The sequence below is a fragment of the Salvia splendens genome, chromosome 22 (genome assembly GCF_004379255.2).
Source record: "Salvia splendens isolate huo1 chromosome 22, SspV2, whole genome shotgun sequence".
NCBI classification, from domain to species: Eukaryota; Viridiplantae; Streptophyta; class Magnoliopsida; order Lamiales; family Lamiaceae; genus Salvia; species Salvia splendens.
This window is the reverse complement of record NC_056053.1, coordinates 23,283,650-23,303,840: the sequence shown is the minus strand read 5'-3', so window position 1 is coordinate 23,303,840 and position 20,191 is coordinate 23,283,650. Positions and strand designations below refer to the sequence as shown.

General features: G+C 35.8%; 5 protein-coding genes across 19 annotated transcripts; 1 reads left to right on the top strand and 4 right to left on the bottom strand.

The window, feature by feature from the left end:
• Positions 1-1,913: 1,913 nt before the first annotated feature.
• LOC121786948 (auxin-induced protein 6B-like) lies at positions 1,914-2,282 on the top strand. The gene has a single exon (XM_042185539.1). The coding sequence runs from the start codon at positions 1,914-1,916 to the stop codon at positions 2,280-2,282; it is 369 nt and encodes a 122-aa protein (XP_042041473.1).
• A 488-nt stretch (positions 2,283-2,770) lies between these two features.
• On the bottom strand, positions 2,771-3,247 carry LOC121786947 (MADS-box transcription factor PHERES 1-like). The gene has a single exon (XM_042185538.1). It carries the CDS (start codon positions 3,245-3,247, stop codon positions 2,771-2,773), a length of 477 nt encoding a protein of 158 aa, XP_042041472.1.
• A 739-nt stretch (positions 3,248-3,986) lies between these two features.
• On the bottom strand, positions 3,987-4,430 carry LOC121786945 (agamous-like MADS-box protein AGL80). The gene has a single exon (XM_042185537.1). The coding sequence runs from the start codon at positions 4,428-4,430 to the stop codon at positions 3,987-3,989; it is 444 nt and encodes a 147-aa protein (XP_042041471.1).
• Positions 4,431-4,513: 83 nt separating this feature from the next.
• LOC121786428 (U3 small nucleolar RNA-associated protein 25 homolog) lies at positions 4,514-9,027 on the bottom strand. Of its 15 annotated transcripts, none has more exons than XM_042185062.1 (14): positions 8,875-9,027; positions 8,669-8,783; positions 8,425-8,593; positions 8,077-8,210; positions 7,528-7,592; positions 6,826-6,872; positions 6,392-6,564; positions 6,171-6,242; positions 5,953-6,021; positions 5,772-5,866; positions 5,542-5,647; positions 5,161-5,223; positions 5,013-5,099; positions 4,514-4,845 (listed from the first exon to the last, which is right to left on the bottom strand). In XM_042185062.1, the coding sequence occupies exons 7-14, from the start codon at positions 6,488-6,490 to the stop codon at positions 4,771-4,773; spliced, it is 666 nt and encodes a 221-aa protein (XP_042040996.1). In that variant the 5' UTR covers positions 6,491-6,564; positions 6,826-6,872; positions 7,528-7,592; positions 8,077-8,210; positions 8,425-8,593; positions 8,669-8,783; positions 8,875-9,027; the 3' UTR covers positions 4,514-4,770. The 15 variants fall into 15 exon arrangements, 10 of the variants coding, with proteins under 10 accessions (XP_042040996.1, XP_042040995.1, XP_042040998.1 ...); XM_042185061.1 differs by having other exon boundaries at positions 8,669-8,766; positions 8,875-9,026; XM_042185064.1 differs by having other exon boundaries at positions 6,456-6,564; positions 8,669-8,766; positions 8,875-9,026.
• A 630-nt stretch (positions 9,028-9,657) lies between these two features.
• LOC121785689 (mitochondrial outer membrane import complex protein METAXIN-like) lies at positions 9,658-13,326 on the bottom strand. Its single transcript, XM_042184092.1, has 6 exons — positions 13,048-13,326; positions 11,644-11,978; positions 11,183-11,259; positions 10,784-10,844; positions 10,484-10,643; positions 9,658-10,092 (listed from the first exon to the last, which is right to left on the bottom strand). Exons 1-6 carry the CDS (start codon positions 13,214-13,216, stop codon positions 9,911-9,913), a joined length of 984 nt encoding a protein of 327 aa, XP_042040026.1. The 5' UTR covers positions 13,217-13,326; the 3' UTR covers positions 9,658-9,910.
• Between the last annotated feature and the right edge of the window lie 6,865 nt (positions 13,327-20,191).

The window sequence follows — 20,191 nt, the reverse complement described above, 5'->3', positions numbered from 1 at the left end:
AGTAAAGGCTAAAAATTAGTCCTAAGCATATGTCCATTTTACGATTTTGGTCACATATATTACGTTTTGAATTATTGCATCTCATATATTTCAACTCGGGTCAGACTCAGTCCAAAATGGACGGAGTCGTTAAATAGTAGTAACAGTCAACGTGTGTTAACTCGATTTTGGCCCAATTAATCATTTTAATAATACATTTTAAAATAATACTCCTATTAATTATTATTCTAAATTCCCAAAATAAAAATAATACTTTCCTCTTTCTGATTCTTCTTCCCTCTTTAAACGGGTTTTCTCCTTCCCTCTTTTTGATTCTTCTTTCTTAGTTCTTTTACTTTGAAGAACCCTAGTTCTTGCAGTAACCCAAAATTGCAAGTACCCTTCGTTCGTGAAACCTCCCCCATCATCAAACCATCACCATTTCTGTCGTTGTAGCCGCCTCCTGCCGGCGCAATACTAGCTCATCGTTTGTTTGCCTCACCAAGAACCGGTAGCAAGAATTTGGAGAACAACTGTGATTTATCCCTGAAAATGCAGCACCGTAGATAGCAATTCCTAAGCAAGTGTTGTTTATATATTGAACCTTGGTCATTACCAAACGTAGAAGCATCTATTCAAATGCAAAGCCCTCCAAATTTACATCTTTTGTCATCAAACCGGCGATTCTCTCCAAACAACCATCTGGGCTTTGGGATTCCCCATCTTGACAAAGGATTCATTTTTTTACTCCTAATTGAGGTGAAAAGGTGCATTCTTGAGGAAGGTTCTTGAAAACGTGAGCGAAGCAGGGCGAGGCAGAGGAGTCCCACAAGGAATAGGAGAATTGGAGATGAGGCGGTGTTCACCGGAGGAGGAATGGATGACGGAATCAACAGCGGAGCAGCTGAGTGAGGAGTTGGGACATAGTGGGAATTATCGCCGAAGGGGGATAAGGGATGCTGAGGAAGGGTGGAGAAGCAGCCGGAGCAATGGAAGCTGAGGGCGGAGTCGTGGAGGACAGCGGCGAGAGAGCGAAGGGGTAGAGTGAGGTCTTCGCCAACGCCGATATCTTGGATTGCTCTCATCTCCATTTTTAGATTTGTAATGTAAAATTGAAGAAATTGTTACTGGCAAAAAAAAAAGATTTCTAAACATTTTGAGAATATTTTATAAATGAATTACGACAAGAGGGATGAGTTCTTTTTTTTTGGATTTATAATAATACTTATAATTATTTTGGGTTGCTGCAAGAACTAGGGTTCTTCAAAGTAGAAGAACTGAGAAAGAAGAATCAAACAGAAGGAAGGAGAAAACGCGTTTAAAGAGGGAAGAAGAATCAGAAAGAGGAAAGGATTATTTTTATTTTGGGAATTTAGAATAATAATTAGTAGGAGTATTATTTTAAAATATATTATTAAAATGATTAATTGGGCCAAAACCGAGTTAACACAAGTTGACTGTTACTACTATTTTGGATTGAGTCTGACCCGAGTTGAAATGTATGGGACGCAATAATTCAAAACGTAATGTATATGACCAAAATCATAAAATGAATATATATTTAGGACCAATTTTGGCCTTTACTCTTTCCCAGTAGATCACCAAATGTACATTTGTAGGATAATATGAATAAAGACTCTATCCACTTACTTTAGTATTACAAATGAATTTGAATAAAGACATAAAACTCTTTCCCTCTTTCTTAATTGGAAATTAATTTGAACCATTAATCTATACATAATCTACTGTTATCATAAAAAGATACTATCAAGCTAGATTTTTATGGATAGGTTCAGTTACCTTTGTATTTAAGAAGATTGATTAAATGAAAAAAATTAAGAAAATAATATTTATTAGTTATGCTCTTTGCCAAATACTAGTATATATACACCCTTTGAAATTAGTATTCATATCTCTATTCTCACTCTTCAGCAATGAAGAAAGTGATTGGGATCACTCAAATCGTAAGGCTAAGGCAAGTTGTGAGGCGCTGGAAAACCAGAAGCCTCATGAGGCGCTTTAGTGAAGAACCGGACGGTCTGAACCAACACACTCCGCCTGGTTCAGTGGCGGTCTATGTCGGGTTGGAGCGTGACCGGTTTGTGGTTCCAACCCGGTTCTTGAACTATCCGGTATTCGTGGCCCTTCTGGACCAGGCGGAGGAGGAGTTCGGGTACCAACCAAACGGCGCCATCTCGCTGCCGTGCGAAACTGGTTTCTTCCGCCACGTCATCAACCTCCTCGAGAAAGATGAGAAAACATTTCATAGTTTAGGACTTCATGAGTTTGTACAGATGTTTTAAGACTCTTTTTAATGAGTTATAGAGAATTCTATAAAATTGCAAGAAAACTCAAAATTGAGCTTATTTGAGCATTGAAAATGGATGGCCGATCTCCCGAGGCCATGATAGGCATTGCTGAGAATGAGCCTATGATAGGCCGTTCCCTCTCTCGCCTCCCCCATAGGGCCGATTGAACAGCCATGACCGATCTCCATAGGGCCATGATCGGCCTATCATAGCGGTGATATAGCCGATCATAGGCCGCCCTATCGAATTTATATAAAAAAAAATTAATTCTCTATATATGTCTCCATACCTCATTATTTACATTCACTCATTATTTTCATTCTCATTTATTTGATACCAACAATTAAAAAATGAAACATAAAAAAACAAGTATATCTTAATTAATAGGAAAGATAAATCAATCCTTGAATAAAACATACATGGAATCACTACAAGTTTAAACAAACACAAAAAAATGAACTAGAATATTATCATTGCTCATTTTATTTAGCATTTAGGTCATTATCTCTTTGTTGCAGCTTCTTAAGCATGTGATCTGCAAATGAATTCATAGCATTCAACTGATCGATTCCAAAGCCGTTGAACGAGTTCGTCTGCATCGACTTCACCACGAGCTGCTGAGACTCCTTCAACTGGATGGCATTCTTCAGCTTCTCAAGATTTTCCATCTCTCCTTGCACCATCTGCTTCACCAAACCCTCATGTGTGCTCATCCTTCTCTTTCTTTCCTCGTCTCGAAACTCCATGAACTTCTGCACCCTTGACCTGAAGCTCTCGGGAGAAGGCCACAGAACCGCGTTGCTTTGCTCCTTCTTGTGGATCACGATGCCTACGTCGACTCCACATAGAATCGACAGCTCGTTGGCTTTCTTCAGCAAACCGTCTCTCCTTTTTCGGAACATCGCATTTCTCCTATATTCGTTGTGTATTTCTTCGTGTTTTATGCTTCCTCTTGTCATGGTTTTTTTTATGGTTGTGTGTTTGTTTTGTGTTGAGATTTTAGTGTTATCCTTTTTTCTTTTCTTGGGTGTATTTGTTTTAGAAAGTGGCAAGTAGTGTATTAGTGAATTTCAAAAATCTATTTTAGACATCAATCCATTTCTGAAAAATGAATTGTACAATCAGAATCAAATTCACCAAGCAAAATGATCTGGGAAATAAACATTGAGTATTACAACAATATAATATTATCAACACAACATATTTCATCAACACATTAACAAAATAAAATATTTCATATATGATTCATTCCTTATTTTTAGTATATTATCACAAAACCATTAAGGTAATTTACTTTGCTTTCTTTCAATAACTCAGATAATTTATTGTTTCACAGAAAATATATCGAATTAAATATATTTTTAAAAAATTCTAATGAAATCATAGTAGCAAAGGTTTATATAAAGAAATTTATATGATCTCTATGAAAATTATTTTCGTTGATGATAATGCTTGGCTGTGTTGGTGATATTGTGATATATGATTGATAATATTGTGTTGTATTGATGATATTGTTGTATAGGGATGATACTGTCATACAAAAATTTCATTCAAATCAAAGCATTTACAAAACTAAACTCTTCAACAAAATTAATAAGAGAACATGAACACGTACAAGATAGAATATTAATGATCATCCATCATTAAGCTCATTATCTCTTTGTTGCAACTTCTTAAGCATGTGATCTGCAAATGAGTTCATGGCATTCTCAACTGATCGATTCCAAACCCGTTGAAAGAGTCAGTCTGCATCGACTTCATCACTAGCTGCCGAGACTCCTTTAGCTGGATGGCCTTCTTCATCTTCTCAAGATTTTCCATCTCTCCTTGCACCATCTGCTTCATTAAACCCTCATGTGTGGTCATCCTTCTCTTTCTTTCCTCGTTGCGAAACTCCAAGAACTCCTGCAGCCTTGACCCGAAGCTCTCGGGAGAAGGCCATAGAGCCGCATTGCTTTGCTCCTTTTTGTGGATCACGAGGCCTATATCGACGCCACAGAGAATCGATAGTTCGTTTGCTTTCTTCTTCAAACCTTTAGTCCTTTTTAGGAATGTTGCATTTCTCCTATCCTTGTCGGGTATCTCTTCGTGTTTTATTTTTATCTCCTTTCTTGGGTGTATTTGTAGAAGAATAAAGACCATTTGTGTTTTAGTAAGTGATGTGTATTGTATTAGTGAATATTTAGGATTTATCTAGAGATAGATACAATTAGAACCAATTTCACTAAGCAAAATGATGTGGGAACTAAACGTTCAGAATTGCATATAAGTTACAAACACAAGATTATTCGAATTCTGAGAGTAAGAGTTACAAAATGGTTACATGTGAGTCCCAAAATTGAGCAAACACGAAGTTGAAAACTTCAACGATGCTCGAAGTCATTGGTGATACAACTATCAAACACGCGGGCGATAAATACTTCTTGAATAGCACAAAATCGTGAAGATGAGGTTAAATGATTTCTGCATCTTGCAATAAATTCTAAGCGAAAACGAATACCCCTTTATCTGAATTGATCTTCCTTTTCGCAGCAGTAGAACCATCTATTCTCTCGAGCTGATCACGGACACAAACACATGCAACGATTAATATTTCTTCTTAAAAAGTGAGTGATCTTAGATTCTTAATTTAGAAAAATGACAATGAGGCTACAAATCTATCATTTTGAAAAAAATGACCTATTTTTGTATAAATTTGACCCTGACAGAGTGCAAGAATGGTACCCGGAGATTATCCAAACGAGAAAACAGCACTCTGCAATTCATGTTGTCGGACTCTTCCAGAAAGTTAATAATCTGCACAACTAAGTACTAGGGAAGGAATATAGACATGAAAATAGGAAACAACTGCAACCGGAAAATGTAAAGATACCTGTGGGTAGAATTCTTCTCTATCTGGCAAGGAGTAGATTATCAAATTCTTCACTCCACAAATCTATTGAAAAGAGCATTAAGATTATGACAGGGAAAAGAAAATTCTTGCAGCCATAGAACTCGACATTTGAATTTGAATCTGTATATGCATCGACACTCATGTGGAAGTTTTTTCGATACTAAGCAATAACCGTTCAAGGCAAACTATTAGTAAGTAAAACTAGTCCATTTTTAAATGAGAAGTTCCACGTGCAGCTGTTCTTAACAGACGCTGGCAATAACGAGTTCTTTTCCTATAATGGCTAAGAGGATTATACATGGTATTGTTAGGATTAAGCAGTGCAGTATTCGAAGGAATATCCATGGGAGTTGGACTAACCTTGTATCTGTAATAGAAGTGGGCTCTCTCAGTGTAGAGCATAATTTTCTTTTCTCCTCTGAAAAACTCACCCCTGACGTGAGATATCTCATTTCGTTTTATATACCTAAATAAAGAGAAAGTCATTAGTTGTCTAAGAAAACGCTCTAGAAAAATATGAAACAATGGAAACGGATAATACAAAAAAGATACAAGAGTTTAAAATAGAAAAAAAATGACAATTTTCTTACTCTCCAAACAAGCAGACCGAAGCAGACTGAGATTTCAAATAATTCCTGAGCCGGACGTACTCGAAGTAGGAGCTTGCAAAAATCATCACACCATCCTGAAAAAGGAAGCATATAGAAAGGTGAATCATTTGTAAATGGAAAGGGAATTTTAGAAACGTATACATATAAAGCCTTGTATCACCTGAACAGAATCTTTTATCTTTGGGAAGATCCGCAAAAAAATATTTATCACTGTCAGCTTTTCCCATCCATGAAGAAATGCAGTTGTAGAAGACAACCCATGGAAGCTATTATTTCAGTATAGGATGTGTTTGTACTAGTTGAAACTCAAAAAAACATAGTAGTATTATGTACAAAATTGACAGTATATATACGTGAATATAACAGCATGGGATAAACCTTATCAGAGAAATATTTCAGGCGGGCATTGTCAGCTTCAACTATTGATTCTATATCAAAATGCTCATAGATCTGCAAAATCGACAGATGAGTTGTTAGATCACGAAGTAACTATCTGAAATACATATCTAGTATATCAGTGCTTTATTAAATCAGATGAGACTAAATAAATTACTATGTGAATTAAAAGTTCCAATTTAAAATAAATAAATATTATATACAAATTCAATTGAGCACGAAAATTTATGCATTTGTTGAATGAGCACATGGGCATCGATTGAGCACCATGTGGAATACGAACTGGGCACCCAATTCCACATAACAGGGTAACTGCTGAATTTTTCGTTTTTCAGTTCACACCTAGACGCTAGTGATATGTGCACTCCAATTTCACCTGCAACAATGAACATCATGAAGAGATCCTCACCAGATGGATTGAACAAAAAATTTCCAGGTGGGAAGACATACGCAGCAAACATATTACCGGCTACTTCTGTTAAGATTTATTTGTCTTATCCAAATATTTTAGCAAAAGTAATCAAATAGAAATGAGTATTGCAAGGAAGAATGCACACCATTGTGAAACAAATTTCACACTGAAGTAAGGTAAACTTAGTTCTTTGCATGAATTACAATACAGAGAATATGAGCATACCTTTCCTCAGTAGTTAAGGCAATGCTGATTAAACAAGGCATTCATTTCTGCAAAAGCAATAAAATAAGAACGTTAAAAAAGATACTTCAACTTAAAACCAAATCGAAAAAGCCATATCTACTCAGGTGGTACTTGCATTCAGAAAATGTTGAGAAGAGAGATGATTGAGTTCATTATGAAAGAAACGCTGATTACTATCGAATCTTAGGATTTACTGGGTTTTTTCTTTTTTTGTTCTAGACTACGATTATCATTCCTCGAGTGTAAGGATTCGAACCCAGGCCTCCACAATGACAACACATAATTCTTACCACTAAGCTACGGAGCGAATTTATGTTTATAGGAGAGACGCATGAGTGTCATGCGTTTTACCCTAAGACGCATGACCCTCATGCGTCTTTCAATTAAAATTGAAAAACGCATGACCCTCATGCGTCTTACCCATAGACGCATCACGGTCATGCGTTTCATTAACGGGTGACGCATGAGGGTCATGTGTCTCTCCCAAAGCCGGAATTTAAAAAAAGCCTAGTACACTCGAGGAATAATAATCGTAGTCTAGAACAAAAAAAGAAAAAAAAACCCAGGATTTACTATGTTTCTACGATCTATTTTCTTCCATGTTTCGTGCATGAGCTTCCAAGTTCCATTTGCATTACATCACTAACAAAAACTCATAGCAGATAGTATCAACTATAGTACCTGGATTTGTATGAGAGCCTAAAATTAATGTCTGCCGATAGAAACGCGCCTGTCCATCTAGATACCTGAGAAACAAAGACAATTAATGACAACAAACTAAAATAAAAGATACTATGATATTGGAGATGTTCTTCGGTGAGATTTGATAAATCGAGGACCCTATCATTTCGTCACAAGAAAATTCAGCAGCGTATCTTCAAGCAATCTAGGGAATATGTCAAAAAGAAAATTGAGTAGATATGTATGCATTTGAACTCAGTTGCAATGGCATTACAGAATAATTATCTCTACTTCAGAGTTTCAAAAAATATACAAATAATTATTGATGTTCTTAACAAATAGTTATTTCTCAATAAGAACTAAGAGCAAACGGCAAACCAATCAGCAAAACAAATATCGGTAATTACTTTTGCACCACATGTATATAGTCCATGAAGTTCCTTTCTCAATAATATCCGACTTCGAGTTTTTTAATCTCTGTACATAGAGCATAACTAGGGAATGGTGAAACCAGCGTTATTGGAGACAAATTTCCCTTTATGTTATTACCATCATCAGCGTCGCCATCGTCGTCTTCACCATCATCATCAACATTTTCTTCCAGCTCGTCAATGGATTCTGGATCACTGTCGTCTTCTTCATCATCTTCATCTTCATCACTTTCCCCTTGCTCTTCTCGTTGCCTACCCAAAAAAAGTAACATCAGAAATCCCAAAACATTTCAACAATTGAAATGAGTGAATCTTAATGCCGTTAACTCTCTGAAAAAAATGTGCAATGCTTTTCAATTAAGCATCATACTGTTGCTAGCAGTATTATTGCTTTTAGAGTTTATCTTACAAACATTAGTGTATCTGTATACGGATTGGATGAATAGGTCACATAGGTTCGGTTTACCTTCTTCTGATTGCGTCTGCAACAGAAACATTCTGTGTACCCAATTTTTTCAATAAACTGTCGTATACTGTCAGCTTTGTGTTTGTGTTGGCAACTAATTCTGCTTCTTCGCCCTCTGAATGTTCATCTACTCGCTGCTCCACCTTATCATGCAACTTTTTTGCAGGCACTACACAATACAAATTTTAAAAGGGGAAAACTTTGCAACCTCAAAACGTAGCAAAATTTCAATTTCTGTTAATACCTCCATGTTTACCAGTTTTCCTCTGTTTGGCAGTGAGTTTCTCCTCGTCCTTGGGGCTACGCTGTCGTTTCGGAGCTCCCATGGCAGAGAACACTACACTGAATTTGCAAATATGCTGAATTTTTCAAACAACATATAACAAATTTTAAAAAAAGTAGAAGAGAGAAGATGGAGGCGTATTAGAGCAAAGAGAAGCAGATTCTTACCTAAATGAATTCTAAAGTATACCTACGGTCCGTTCTCTTGACCTGATTGGCCGGCGGCGGCGGGGGATTCCGGCGGTAGAGATTCAGGTGGCGGCGTAAGTATGAGGGAGAAATAAAGGAGGGAGAATTTTAGAAAGATTTATTTTGCTTTTCTGTTTTCTCTATTCATTAAGGCCCAATAATAATGAATATAAGCCCAATGTTTTCTAATTATTTCACCAATCAATATGTAGTACGAGTATTTGTTTATTTATTTTTTTCTATTTTGAAAGTTATTTGATTTTTTACTTTACAAAAAAAATTATTATACTATTAATTTATGAGTTTGGATTTCATATTATTATATATTGTGAAGAAAATATCAATTAGATATTTGGTATGAAGAAAATAAAATGGGAGTGTGACACTAATTATTATAAATCCAATATTTAATCAATTAGATATATCAACATAAATAAGTTATTTAAAAATGATAATATTTTCCAAACCACGATGTATTTAGAAATTTAATTTAACGTCATTAATTGAATGAAAAATACTTTAAGCACGTTTTTTTATAGTGAACCTTTGATTTTTACATATGATTGTACTATCACTTGAAATGGTTCGATTGCACAATCGCATGAACATAATTTAATTTTTTCTTCTTCTTCTTCTTAGTAAAATAGCATATACATATGCTCAAAACATTACTAGTATATAGCTAAAATTACAAAAGAAAAGTCAGTTAACAGCTTTTAACAGTATTAAATGAATAAACAAATGATTTGGACTATACACACATGACAAACAATAATGAGTTAATGTTGAAAAATTGAGAGTTTATGAATCCATCTTTGTCAATGGGCAAAACTGCATTTATGATTTATTCTCAGCTTCAATAGCTTAGTACAAGAGAAAATTCAACCTCAGTCCAAAACTCATTAGCAGACTCTCTCAGAAAATAGAAACCCAGTGACTTGCAGATTTTCTCAAACCCCTAGCAAGTCCAAGTCGGCTAGAAAAACACGAAAAAAATGAATCATTAGGGTAATTCCTACTCATAGTCGAAGCCGTCATCATCATCAAGCTCCACTTCAGCATCATTAGATCCACCAAGAATGGAAAGGAAAATCAAAACAGCAACAAGCTGAGTAGCAAGAAAGTATTTAGCGCGTCTCTTGAACTTCTTCTCTTCCTCTGTCTTCTCCCTAGTAGGTTTGTTCTTTGGCTTTGAACCTAAATTTGTTGTTAATGGGGTTAATTCTACTAAATATGCAAATAGTAATAGGTAAAGATTGTCAATAGAAACTACAAGCACATGAACATGATTCAACCTCTCAACATGAAAAAAATCAAATATGAAAACTCGGACCTTAATCAAGAGTAAAGGAATGCGTTTTGCATTAACTAGATCATGCATTTTGAAAACGACCCAAAACGAGTAACTGCCAAACATATCTCTAGATAGTTGTAGGTACTCCAAAAGAAACCAAATATAGCCTAAGAAGTTTCTCACAAGAGTCCATGTTTTTCTAAAGCAAAGACAATGTAACAACATGTAAATTTATCAACATAGACAATGTAAAATTAGTAAAATCGGATAGCAACATAGTTACAAGTGACTCACTCCAATGTGAAGGGCCTCTTTTGGGAGCTGATGACGAGGGATCTGATTGAGGAACTGATGAAGATGACGAACTGGCATCTATATACTCCATTTTAAGATTCTCCGCATACTTCACAAGATTAGCATGAGCCAAGAGCTTGCTTCTTAGAACAGATGTTTCCTATGGGGTAAAAAGTAAGAACACAGGAATGCATTATTCAGCTTTTCATTATATATAGATTCCAAAAATTCCAAACTCACTTCAGCAAGGAAGTCTCCAATTACAATGATTACTCAAATATAACCATTATAAGTACTTACAGGTAAAGCAAGAAGCGTAAACAGAGAATGACCAAGAAAAACTGCATCCAAACTTGTTGGCCTGCATTGGAAACATTGCGTTAGGAAGCAGTTGCTAAATACTCTCTCCGTCCCCCAAAATAGTTTACACTTGGCTGTGTGGCATGGGTCTTAATAAGTGTTAGGTGAAGTGTGTTGTGAGTGGAGAAATGGAGATCCATGTGTGTTAAAGTTGTAAATAAGAGTAGAAAGTGAGGATAAAATAATGAACTGTGTCCAAAAATAGCAAAAAGAGAAGTGTGCACTAATCCATGGGACACTCCAAAATGGCAAAATGTGCAATATTTTGGGTGACGAGGGGAAGTATAAAACAAGAAAAGGCAGCAGTCATTTAGATTTATACAGAGCAAAGGAAATCACCTGTCTTCAAAGAAAAATGTCTGTTCCCCCAACTTAGCTGACAATGCACTATATGCCACACTTACTCTTCGATATATCTGCACATAGAAACAGCAGAATAAGCCACACTACGCAAACAGCAAAATGCATAAGAAACTATGCATACATATACATATACATGTGTGTGTATGTTTCCATTATAATATGCATTTCTGTTTATCACGTGGACAGTTGTGAATGTTGAGAATACAAACAGACTAACATATGTAACAAGGTTAGGTCTAGAATCTAGATCTTGTTCCATCCAGATTCCAGAACCTTATAACTTGACAGATTTGATTTATTGTTTTATGTGTTACACATCCTCACAAGATAGCACACATATCAATAGAGAAAAGCAGCTGAAATCCCAAATAGTTGTTTCACCCATTAGATAGATATGCTTAAATGACGTAGAAAGAAATATATCCAAACAGAAATACCTCTTCTTCCCTTCTTTCTGCATTCTCTGAAGTTATCCCAAGTAGTTGTTTCACTGCATAGACTTGCTTATAGTACAAAATCTTCCCTATTGGCCAAGGGAGATCAGAGTAATAAATCTTGTGTGCTGATTTGCCATCAGAACCCACCCATAGTTCATACAAGACTGCATCAGCAAGCCACGACTCAACCATCGCCTTGAATGAAACCCATTCAGGTACACCACTGACCTCAGCGTCCAAGTCAACAATGCCTTCTTCCTTTAATTTTTGAAGGACTCCGCCGTTCTCATTGTTATAAGCAACATAATCACCAGACTCTACAAAGGGTATCTGATCTGGTAGGGATACAATGCAATGTATATTATTTGAGATACACATACTTATAAGTTAAATAATTTTAGATGCATAATAAGCAAAAACAAAATATCATGTTTGCTGTTTCTAATAGAAAGATTAATGCCTATATAGAAAGTCAATGGCTCTGACAAAAAAAAAGTCTTCTGGTCAAAAGAAAGTTTCAAGGAAATGGATACGCGCCTCTGTTATTATAGAAACTCAACGTTCTTCGACAATACCACTTTGATCATTTAAAGCATGATATAACATTGAGGAACCAAACAATGTCAAGATTCTTGATTAAACATGATGGAGTCAGATATCAATAAATTCCATTAGATTTGGCATGGAACAATTAAGCTAACTCCATTGCTAGTTTCATCCTCCTTTCCATGAAATTATTAGATAGTCTAGCCTGTTATTGAAACTTGAACCCGTCATTCAGATACTATTCAATAGTAATTATCCAACAACCATCAAAGATTTATTTGCCAGTGATTTTGGAGAAGTTGGACTGTGAAATATTTGCAGTATCAGTTCCTGATTACAGCTTACTGCAAAATCTGGAAATGTCTGATTGCTTGAGAATTATTTCATCAAACTACAGTCTATAACAACAATCTGAAGGCCCTACATCTATATAAAGTCACATGACTCGCTTCCAACATGCTTAAAAGAGATATAACGATAGTGTTCAGGCTAACAATCAACCAGATTCTTGCAGATAAGAATCACATTGCAGAATATTTATTAAAAAACACAATAAATCCATAAATTCATAATCCAAAATTAAACGTTGCAGAAGGCTCATTTAATGCCAGCAATTTTTAGCTAATTCGGTAGAATCAGAATCCCAAAGCAAGAACTATTTCGTTCAATTACAAGGCGTTCAAGGCAAGGTTCAATTATGCAGCGAAACAAACAACAGAAAATGTGTGAAAATATACGAAACAAAAAACCAGAACCAGCTGGACAAAATAATTACTCGATAAAAGTCCCAAAAGAAAAATCTGCAGCAGAAATTCAAATTAATAATATTATGATACAATAAAAAAATGGGGGAATTACCAGAATCGGGATGTATGAGATTGAATTCCAAAGTGAAGGGGACGTTGGCAAATTTAAGATAAATGTAAGCTGGGAGACAGTTGGGGCAAGCGGTGGGCAGCGAGAAACAGGGCTTTCTTGCCACAAGGGTCAGCGTCAGCGTATCTCTTTGGTGTCTCCCATCTTCCATAGCTCCCACAGATGAACTAAGGCAAGATTGCTGGAATTTTTTTTTTTACCTTAAATCGATTTTGATCTTGTTGAATAGTAAGACAGTATAAACCCTAACAAATGGTTCGAGTGTTTTGATGCTTTTCAATCGGAAATTACAGTATAAAGTTACTTTTTATTCCAACTTTTTTGTCTAAATTATTATAGTACTATTTGATTATTTTTACCTATAATACTACTCCTTAAGTTTTATGTGACTTGCATTTTTAAATATAATTAAATTGATATTTTAAGTATAATGAGAGATCAACTTAATAAAAAAAAATTTAAATATACTAATTGAATATCATAGCATTACTTAAAATAAATTTAGAGAAAATAGTTTAAGACGAGTCAAAACATGAAAAGTGTGAATAATATGAGATACATATATAAAGTATCATACATTTGTTCATTTTAGTATATTATTAACATAATATACTTAATTCTCATAAATAAATAAATTATAGAATATGACAAACAATCATATGGTCAATCTCGACTCGAAATATATCATCTAAATGCCTAAAAATTGGACATGATACACAATAATTTCACCCGAAACTTAGCCTAATTTATTTGTACTATTTGGTAGTCTCCTCGAATTTCTTTTTCTGACTTCTCGCCTAAAGTGGAGTCATTTCCTTTTTGAACAAAAATATAACACAATCGCTCTTCTCTACTTTATTCCCTCTCCGATTAACCCTCGTTTAAAGAAGTTAGTGAAACTCGTTAGCTAAACAAACTACGCTTGAGCATGGTAGTATTTGATCCAACCAATTCTCCTCTTAGACAAAGCATATGTAATGTCATGATCATGAAATCACAGCCATCAATCAGAACAATGCTCCTTCACATCTCCAGATTCCCTCTCTCACTATAAATTCAGCACAAATTGAATACAAATATCATATTATACACACACATATATATTATTCATCTCCTAACTAAATCAGAAAAAAAATGGGGGAAGGAAACAAGAAGAAATCGTCCTTGTCTTTGGCGAAGTTGTTCAAGGGCAAGAGCAAGAGCAAGAGCAGAAGCACGGAGAGAGAGGTGAGGGACGAGCACGTGAAAGCTTACAAAGTGTACCCGAGCGACGAAGACAGAGGGTGGTGGGTGGCTGAGCCCAGAATCGATGAGAAGGCCTCTGCTTATATCTCTTTAACCACTCATAAATGGGGAAATCTCGACGACTGATCCATTACTAATTCTGTCTGCATTGTGAATATCTCAATGAATAAGCTCAAGATTTATTGTTGTTTGTGTTTGAATTCAATATAATGTAACTTGAGCTCCATGTTTTTTTGCTTGCATAGTTTGTTATTTTAGGAGTGACATGCAAATTTAAAAAAATTTCAACTTTGTTTCTTGGAACTGCATAACTCTATATATGAAAATTATTTTTTTCCTACTTTAAAATTGTCAAAAATTATCTTCGCGATTCTCTAAAGACCAAAATATCGGAAGTTGGATTGGAGGATGTGGATGGGCCTAAACTGAAAAATAAAGAAAAAGAATGGATGCAGCAAACAGGTTAGAAAGAAGTAGTTGAAGAAGATCCAATAAAAATAGTCTTCTTTTTTTCATTTTGGGTCGTCCCACAAAAATAGTCATCTTCCAATTTTGGCAAGTATTTCTCTCTTACGAGGTGAGTCTCATTCTCCATTAACAATACTCCAACTACTTTTTCTTTCTACCTCTCTTTTACTTTACTAATTTTGCATTAAAATATGTGTCATACCCAAAGTTCCTATTTTTATAGGACTAAGAGAGTAATATGTAAGAAAAATATAAATAAGTGAATTTGCTATCAACATATTTTCTAAGTTCGCCATTGCCAATGATTGAATGTGATATGATTGAGATCTAATGGTATATTTCTTAAATATTGCAAATGATCGTGAAAGTTCAATGAAATTTTGATTATAATTCTATATAGTGAACAAAGTTGAGTGATTTCAGTTGTGAATATGATGATCGAAACCGATATAATCATGCATTAATAATTATCTAACTTATACTAGCATTGTCCACCAAAAATAATTATAGTTAGTTTGGATTGTACACCAAAATTAGTCTTTATTTATTTATAATAAGTTATTTTTTTTCCTATAGAGGTGGGTCAAAATTTTTATTTAAACTTTAACCTTTTTCTTTCTATCTCTCTTATCTTATCAATTTTGTATTAATAATTGTGTTTGGATGTGAATGTGATAGTATATAGCAATAAAAACACTTCGTCATGCATGGATAATTGGATATAATAGTTCTACTGCATGCTGTTTGATATTGTGCTTTTACTAATGGTAAGAATCAAGGAACGAGGATACTTGATACTAGAGAGCTAAATTTTTTACATGAATTCAATGATGTGGCATGCTGAATTTAAAATAATAATTATGCAACACTTTTATCTTTGGAATCCCTATTATTGGGTGGATTCTAGTACCAGATATTTCATGTTTTCTAACACTTTATTTTATGCTTCTAGCTAGGGGTCTAGATTAATTTTGTTGATTTAGCAATATCACTAACATGTAGCATCCTTGCTCAACATCAAGTTCATGTGCTTTTTACAATTAATATAATTGTTGTTATGTCCAAATCTAGCTAAAACAACTAATAGATTATCAATCTATCATTGACATAATTTTGAATTATTTTAGAAGTGATTGATGTTTTTGGATTCCTTCAATTTCCTCCCTCAAAATCAATCCCTTCTACACATTGTTACGTTGCCTGATAAATGTCATGCGAAATTTGTTACACATTGATATGGAATGATAGGCGAAAGTATTGTAAGCATTTGTTAATATCTCAACAAGTACGACGAATAATATAAAATAATAGAGAAATAATTCTAAAGATAGAAGAAAAATGATAGAACGCGATAAAAAATAAAATAAAAGATGAACTAAGTCATTTGTGTTGATATCTGGTTTGATCTCGTTGGCTTGATTTTCCTGATTTGGCTTGTTTTATTACTTAGCTATTGTCTTTGCTTTCCTTTATCTCCGATCTTTATTGGTGTCATGTTATTATTGACATTTTGCTAACTTTTTTTTAGAGGTTTATTTTGTTGTGTTGATCGTGAAGTCTATTGCTCGAGCATTTTTGCCTTGTACATGATTTTTTTTATAAATGTCCATATTTATTCATAAAAACTTGAATCGGTCTTTGTCCCACATCAATATTTTTATCGGAACTCATGTGGTTGGACAGAGTCACAGAATTGTCGCAGCGTGGGATCAAGAAGGTAAGATTGAAATAATTCTCTAGGAAAGAGAATCTTTCTAAGTAGGTTGAGTAGGCTTTAAAGATACTTGGTACTCTATTATATATGTACAGCTATACCAATTGAAGGATGACCATCCAAACATCTTTCTAAGACAGACACCCTTTTCTTTAAGCATTTTTTTCCTTACACCAAAACCCACCAAATTGAACCTTCTTTTATGCTACCATGCATTATTCATCTTTCAAGATTCACTGTCACAGAATCTGTTTCCACAAAGCATTCAAATTCAAATTCCATAGTCCTTTAAACAAAAATAAATTTTAAATGATACGAGTTATCACGGGCCTTGGGATGAGGTTCGAATTTTCTAGCCGGAGAGTTTTAGTTATCACGAAACACGCGATCGACAAGGAGTATGTGTAACACCCGGAAAAAAAAGAGAAAAAAAAGTTAAATTAATCTAATTAAATATTTGATTCTGTTGACTTAGTCACCAAGCTGTATTAATTTAAATTCTAATTAAAGATTCTGCAGAGATTTTCCTTCTCCGTAATCTACAAATGAAATAAATAAAAATATATAAATAAACGTTATCAATCATAGTTAATATTGATTGAAACTAACTACCCAGCCATATCCCACCCCTTTTTTTTCCCACGTTTAAAGATGCATGCCCACATCCCAGCAAAATCTCCAACCAAAATATGTCCGTATATTTACTTCAACCACACAATGCAGTTTTCTCATTCCTCCAAAACAAACAAAAGAGGCACACTGCGAATTCAACATCCTTTCTGCCGTATTTTCTTCCTTCCACAAAGTTGAGAAGAAATAGTTATAGGGAGAGAGCCGAGAGTTCCCCAAATTATTTTTCCGGCAACTCTTTGCAACAAAGAATTTCGAGAGTTGTTCGGAGTTGTTTCGAGGCTGAAGCGATGAGAAACGGTGGTTGCCGAACAAGTCGGCCTGTGCGAGCAGTCGAGTGATGACGGAGGAACAGAGCCGGCGTGCCTGGATGACTTCCCGTCGGCACGTACCCGAGGTCGGAGAGTCTGGCGGCTGAGACACCGCATCTACGGCAACCAGCGGCAGCAGCAGCGTGAACCGCGACGGCTGGGTCACCTCCGCTCCAACAGTGATGACAGACGGCGGCAAATCGGAGCGACGGAAAATTTGGGAGAAACTGTTCAATTTGTCGACGAGAGAGAGTGCACCGGAGATGGAGGGAGAGATCGGCTGGACGACGACAGATAGACGGAGCAGCGGCGAACAGCAGCCGATGGCTCTGTGCAGACGGTGATGGCGGCGAGAAGCAGCGACGACCCTGTGCAGACCGCAACGGCGGCGGTGGCTGGACGCTGAGTACGAATCGACAGCGGTGGCTGGCGGAGTTGGAGGAGCGACGGGTTGGGAGAAATTCGAGACGTGGTGTCGAGAGATAGATGGAGACGGGAGAGAGAGAAATAGAGAGAGGTTGGGAGAGAAGAAGATGGGCGTGTACAATGGGGGAAGAAAATAAGGATTTGGGCCTATGGTTTTTTTTAAAAAAAGATTGGGCCTCAGGAAGATATATTTTTTTTAGTTGGGCTATTGTATCAAATACTTCATTTGGGCCAAGTTGTTAAAGAATTAAGTGGGCTGGAGTATTCATTTTGTTGGGTCAAGCTTGGGCAGCCTCAGCAATAATTGAAAGACGGGAAGCATGGACTTAAGGAAGGGAATTCTCCGCGAATCAATTTGAAGTCGAAGTAAGGAATCAGAAAAATTAAACGAACGAGGTGGGCTTTCTTTTTAAATAAGGGCAATGCCCAAAGTATATTTTTATGTGAAAATGATATGAATATTTGTCATGCCGTGTTTTGTTTTATTCTATGGAACCTATCTGATGTGGCTTTTGCCATCAATGGATAATCGAATTCGGGTCTGTCTAGGGAGTGAGTCCCTATTCAGGCTAGTGTACACCTATGGAGATCGTGAGCCGTCTTTTGGGTCGGCCGGTCTAGTGACTTGGGATGTGGCCACATTCCTTGTCATCAATGGATCAGATATGGTAGATAGCTATGGGAAAATGGTTGATCAACCGAATTTTACAATGGAAATGATTTTAGTGTCTCGGGCATTTTCAAAGTTAAAACCCGAGGTCACTCAATGGTGGCATGATAAATACTTTTTATAAAATGTTTTCGGCATGAGTCCACTGAGTGCATCAAGTACTCAGCCCTGCTTTTCTTTTAAAAATTGCAGGTTGAGCGTGACGGGTGCGGTGGGTGTTGAGCAAGACCGTTGAAGAAATTAAGTGTTTAGAATGTGTCATGTCTTCACACGTGGCATATTCCTTCTCTCGAAATGCTTCCGCTAAGTAGTTGTCTTTCTTTTGAGTTCTTGTATCGCTAAATATTGTTTCTTTTGAGTTGTTGATTGTTGAGATACTCTGATTTTATTCGAGCTATTCCCATTTGTTTCGGGCTATGGTTGAGTTGTGTTGATTTCCCCTTTCTTCCCCGCTTCTTTAACCCTCCCCTAGTCGCGATCAACCGTGTTTTCTATCCTTAGAAAATGCGGGCGTGACAAAGTGGTATCAGAGCCATTTTTCTTTCCGCTCTGGACCCGAGAGTCTTTTTCAGTCTTAGTCTAGACTTGTTCGCTAGACTAAAATAATTAATAAAAGAAGATAAAATAATAATTGTGTATTGAAGGCTCAACATCCCGCTTCGCCACGCTCAATCAAGAAAGAGGTAATTTATTTTTATGAAAATTTTTATGAGAAAGTTTTCAGGAAAGGAGATGAGAAGCTATGGTTATGAAAAAAAAGAGTATGTTTTACAATGGGATAGAAGAGCTATGGTTATTAAAACAAAGTATGTGTTACAATGGGATAGAAGAGCTATGGTTATGAATACAAAATATGTTTTACAATGGGATAGAGGAGCTATGGTTGAAAAAAAAAGTATATGTGTGTTTTGTGAGAAGATGAAAATCTATAGTGATAAAAAGATGTATGTCTTGTAATGGGGTGACTTATCATTTATGAAAAGATTTGATCAATGGAAAATACTGTGTTTATGATTTGTTCGAAAAAAATTTTGAGTTTCGAGAAAAATAGTTTTAACTTTTTCGTTTGGAAAATTGAGCTATGGAAGTATGATGATATTTATGTTATGAGGTGCAAAGTATGATGCGTTATTCAATGGAGTGTTTTATACGATGGATGAAAGTTGATGCGAAAGTATATTTTAGTTTTGAGTCAAAACTTTTACTTTAAAAGTGATATGTGGAAATTTTAGGAAAGTGTGAAAGAGTTTGAAGAAAGCCTTTGTGTCAAAATTTTATGAATGCAAATGTGAAGTGCGAAAGTGTTTAGCTATGAGATGTGAAAATGTTGTGTATTTATCTTGTGGTATAAATGACGTTAATTGTGGTAGATGTTGAGATGTGAGATGATGAAGTATGTTGCGAACATAGAGTGCTTATGTTGTAGACTAGATTGTGTATGCGCGAACCGTAGTTTTAAGTTGAAATAATCGATCACTTTCCCGAGTGCCAAAAACGAACGAGAATCTGAAAGTTTGGGGTGAACCCCTAATTTGTCAAGGCACGACGAGGCAAGGAGATCGAGAGTGCGAATGGAGGCCGGTGGACCATGAAACTTTTCCTTGAAATGGCGCGAAACGTTGGAGCAAGCTTGATGTGCGAACTATTTTACTATTTCCTACG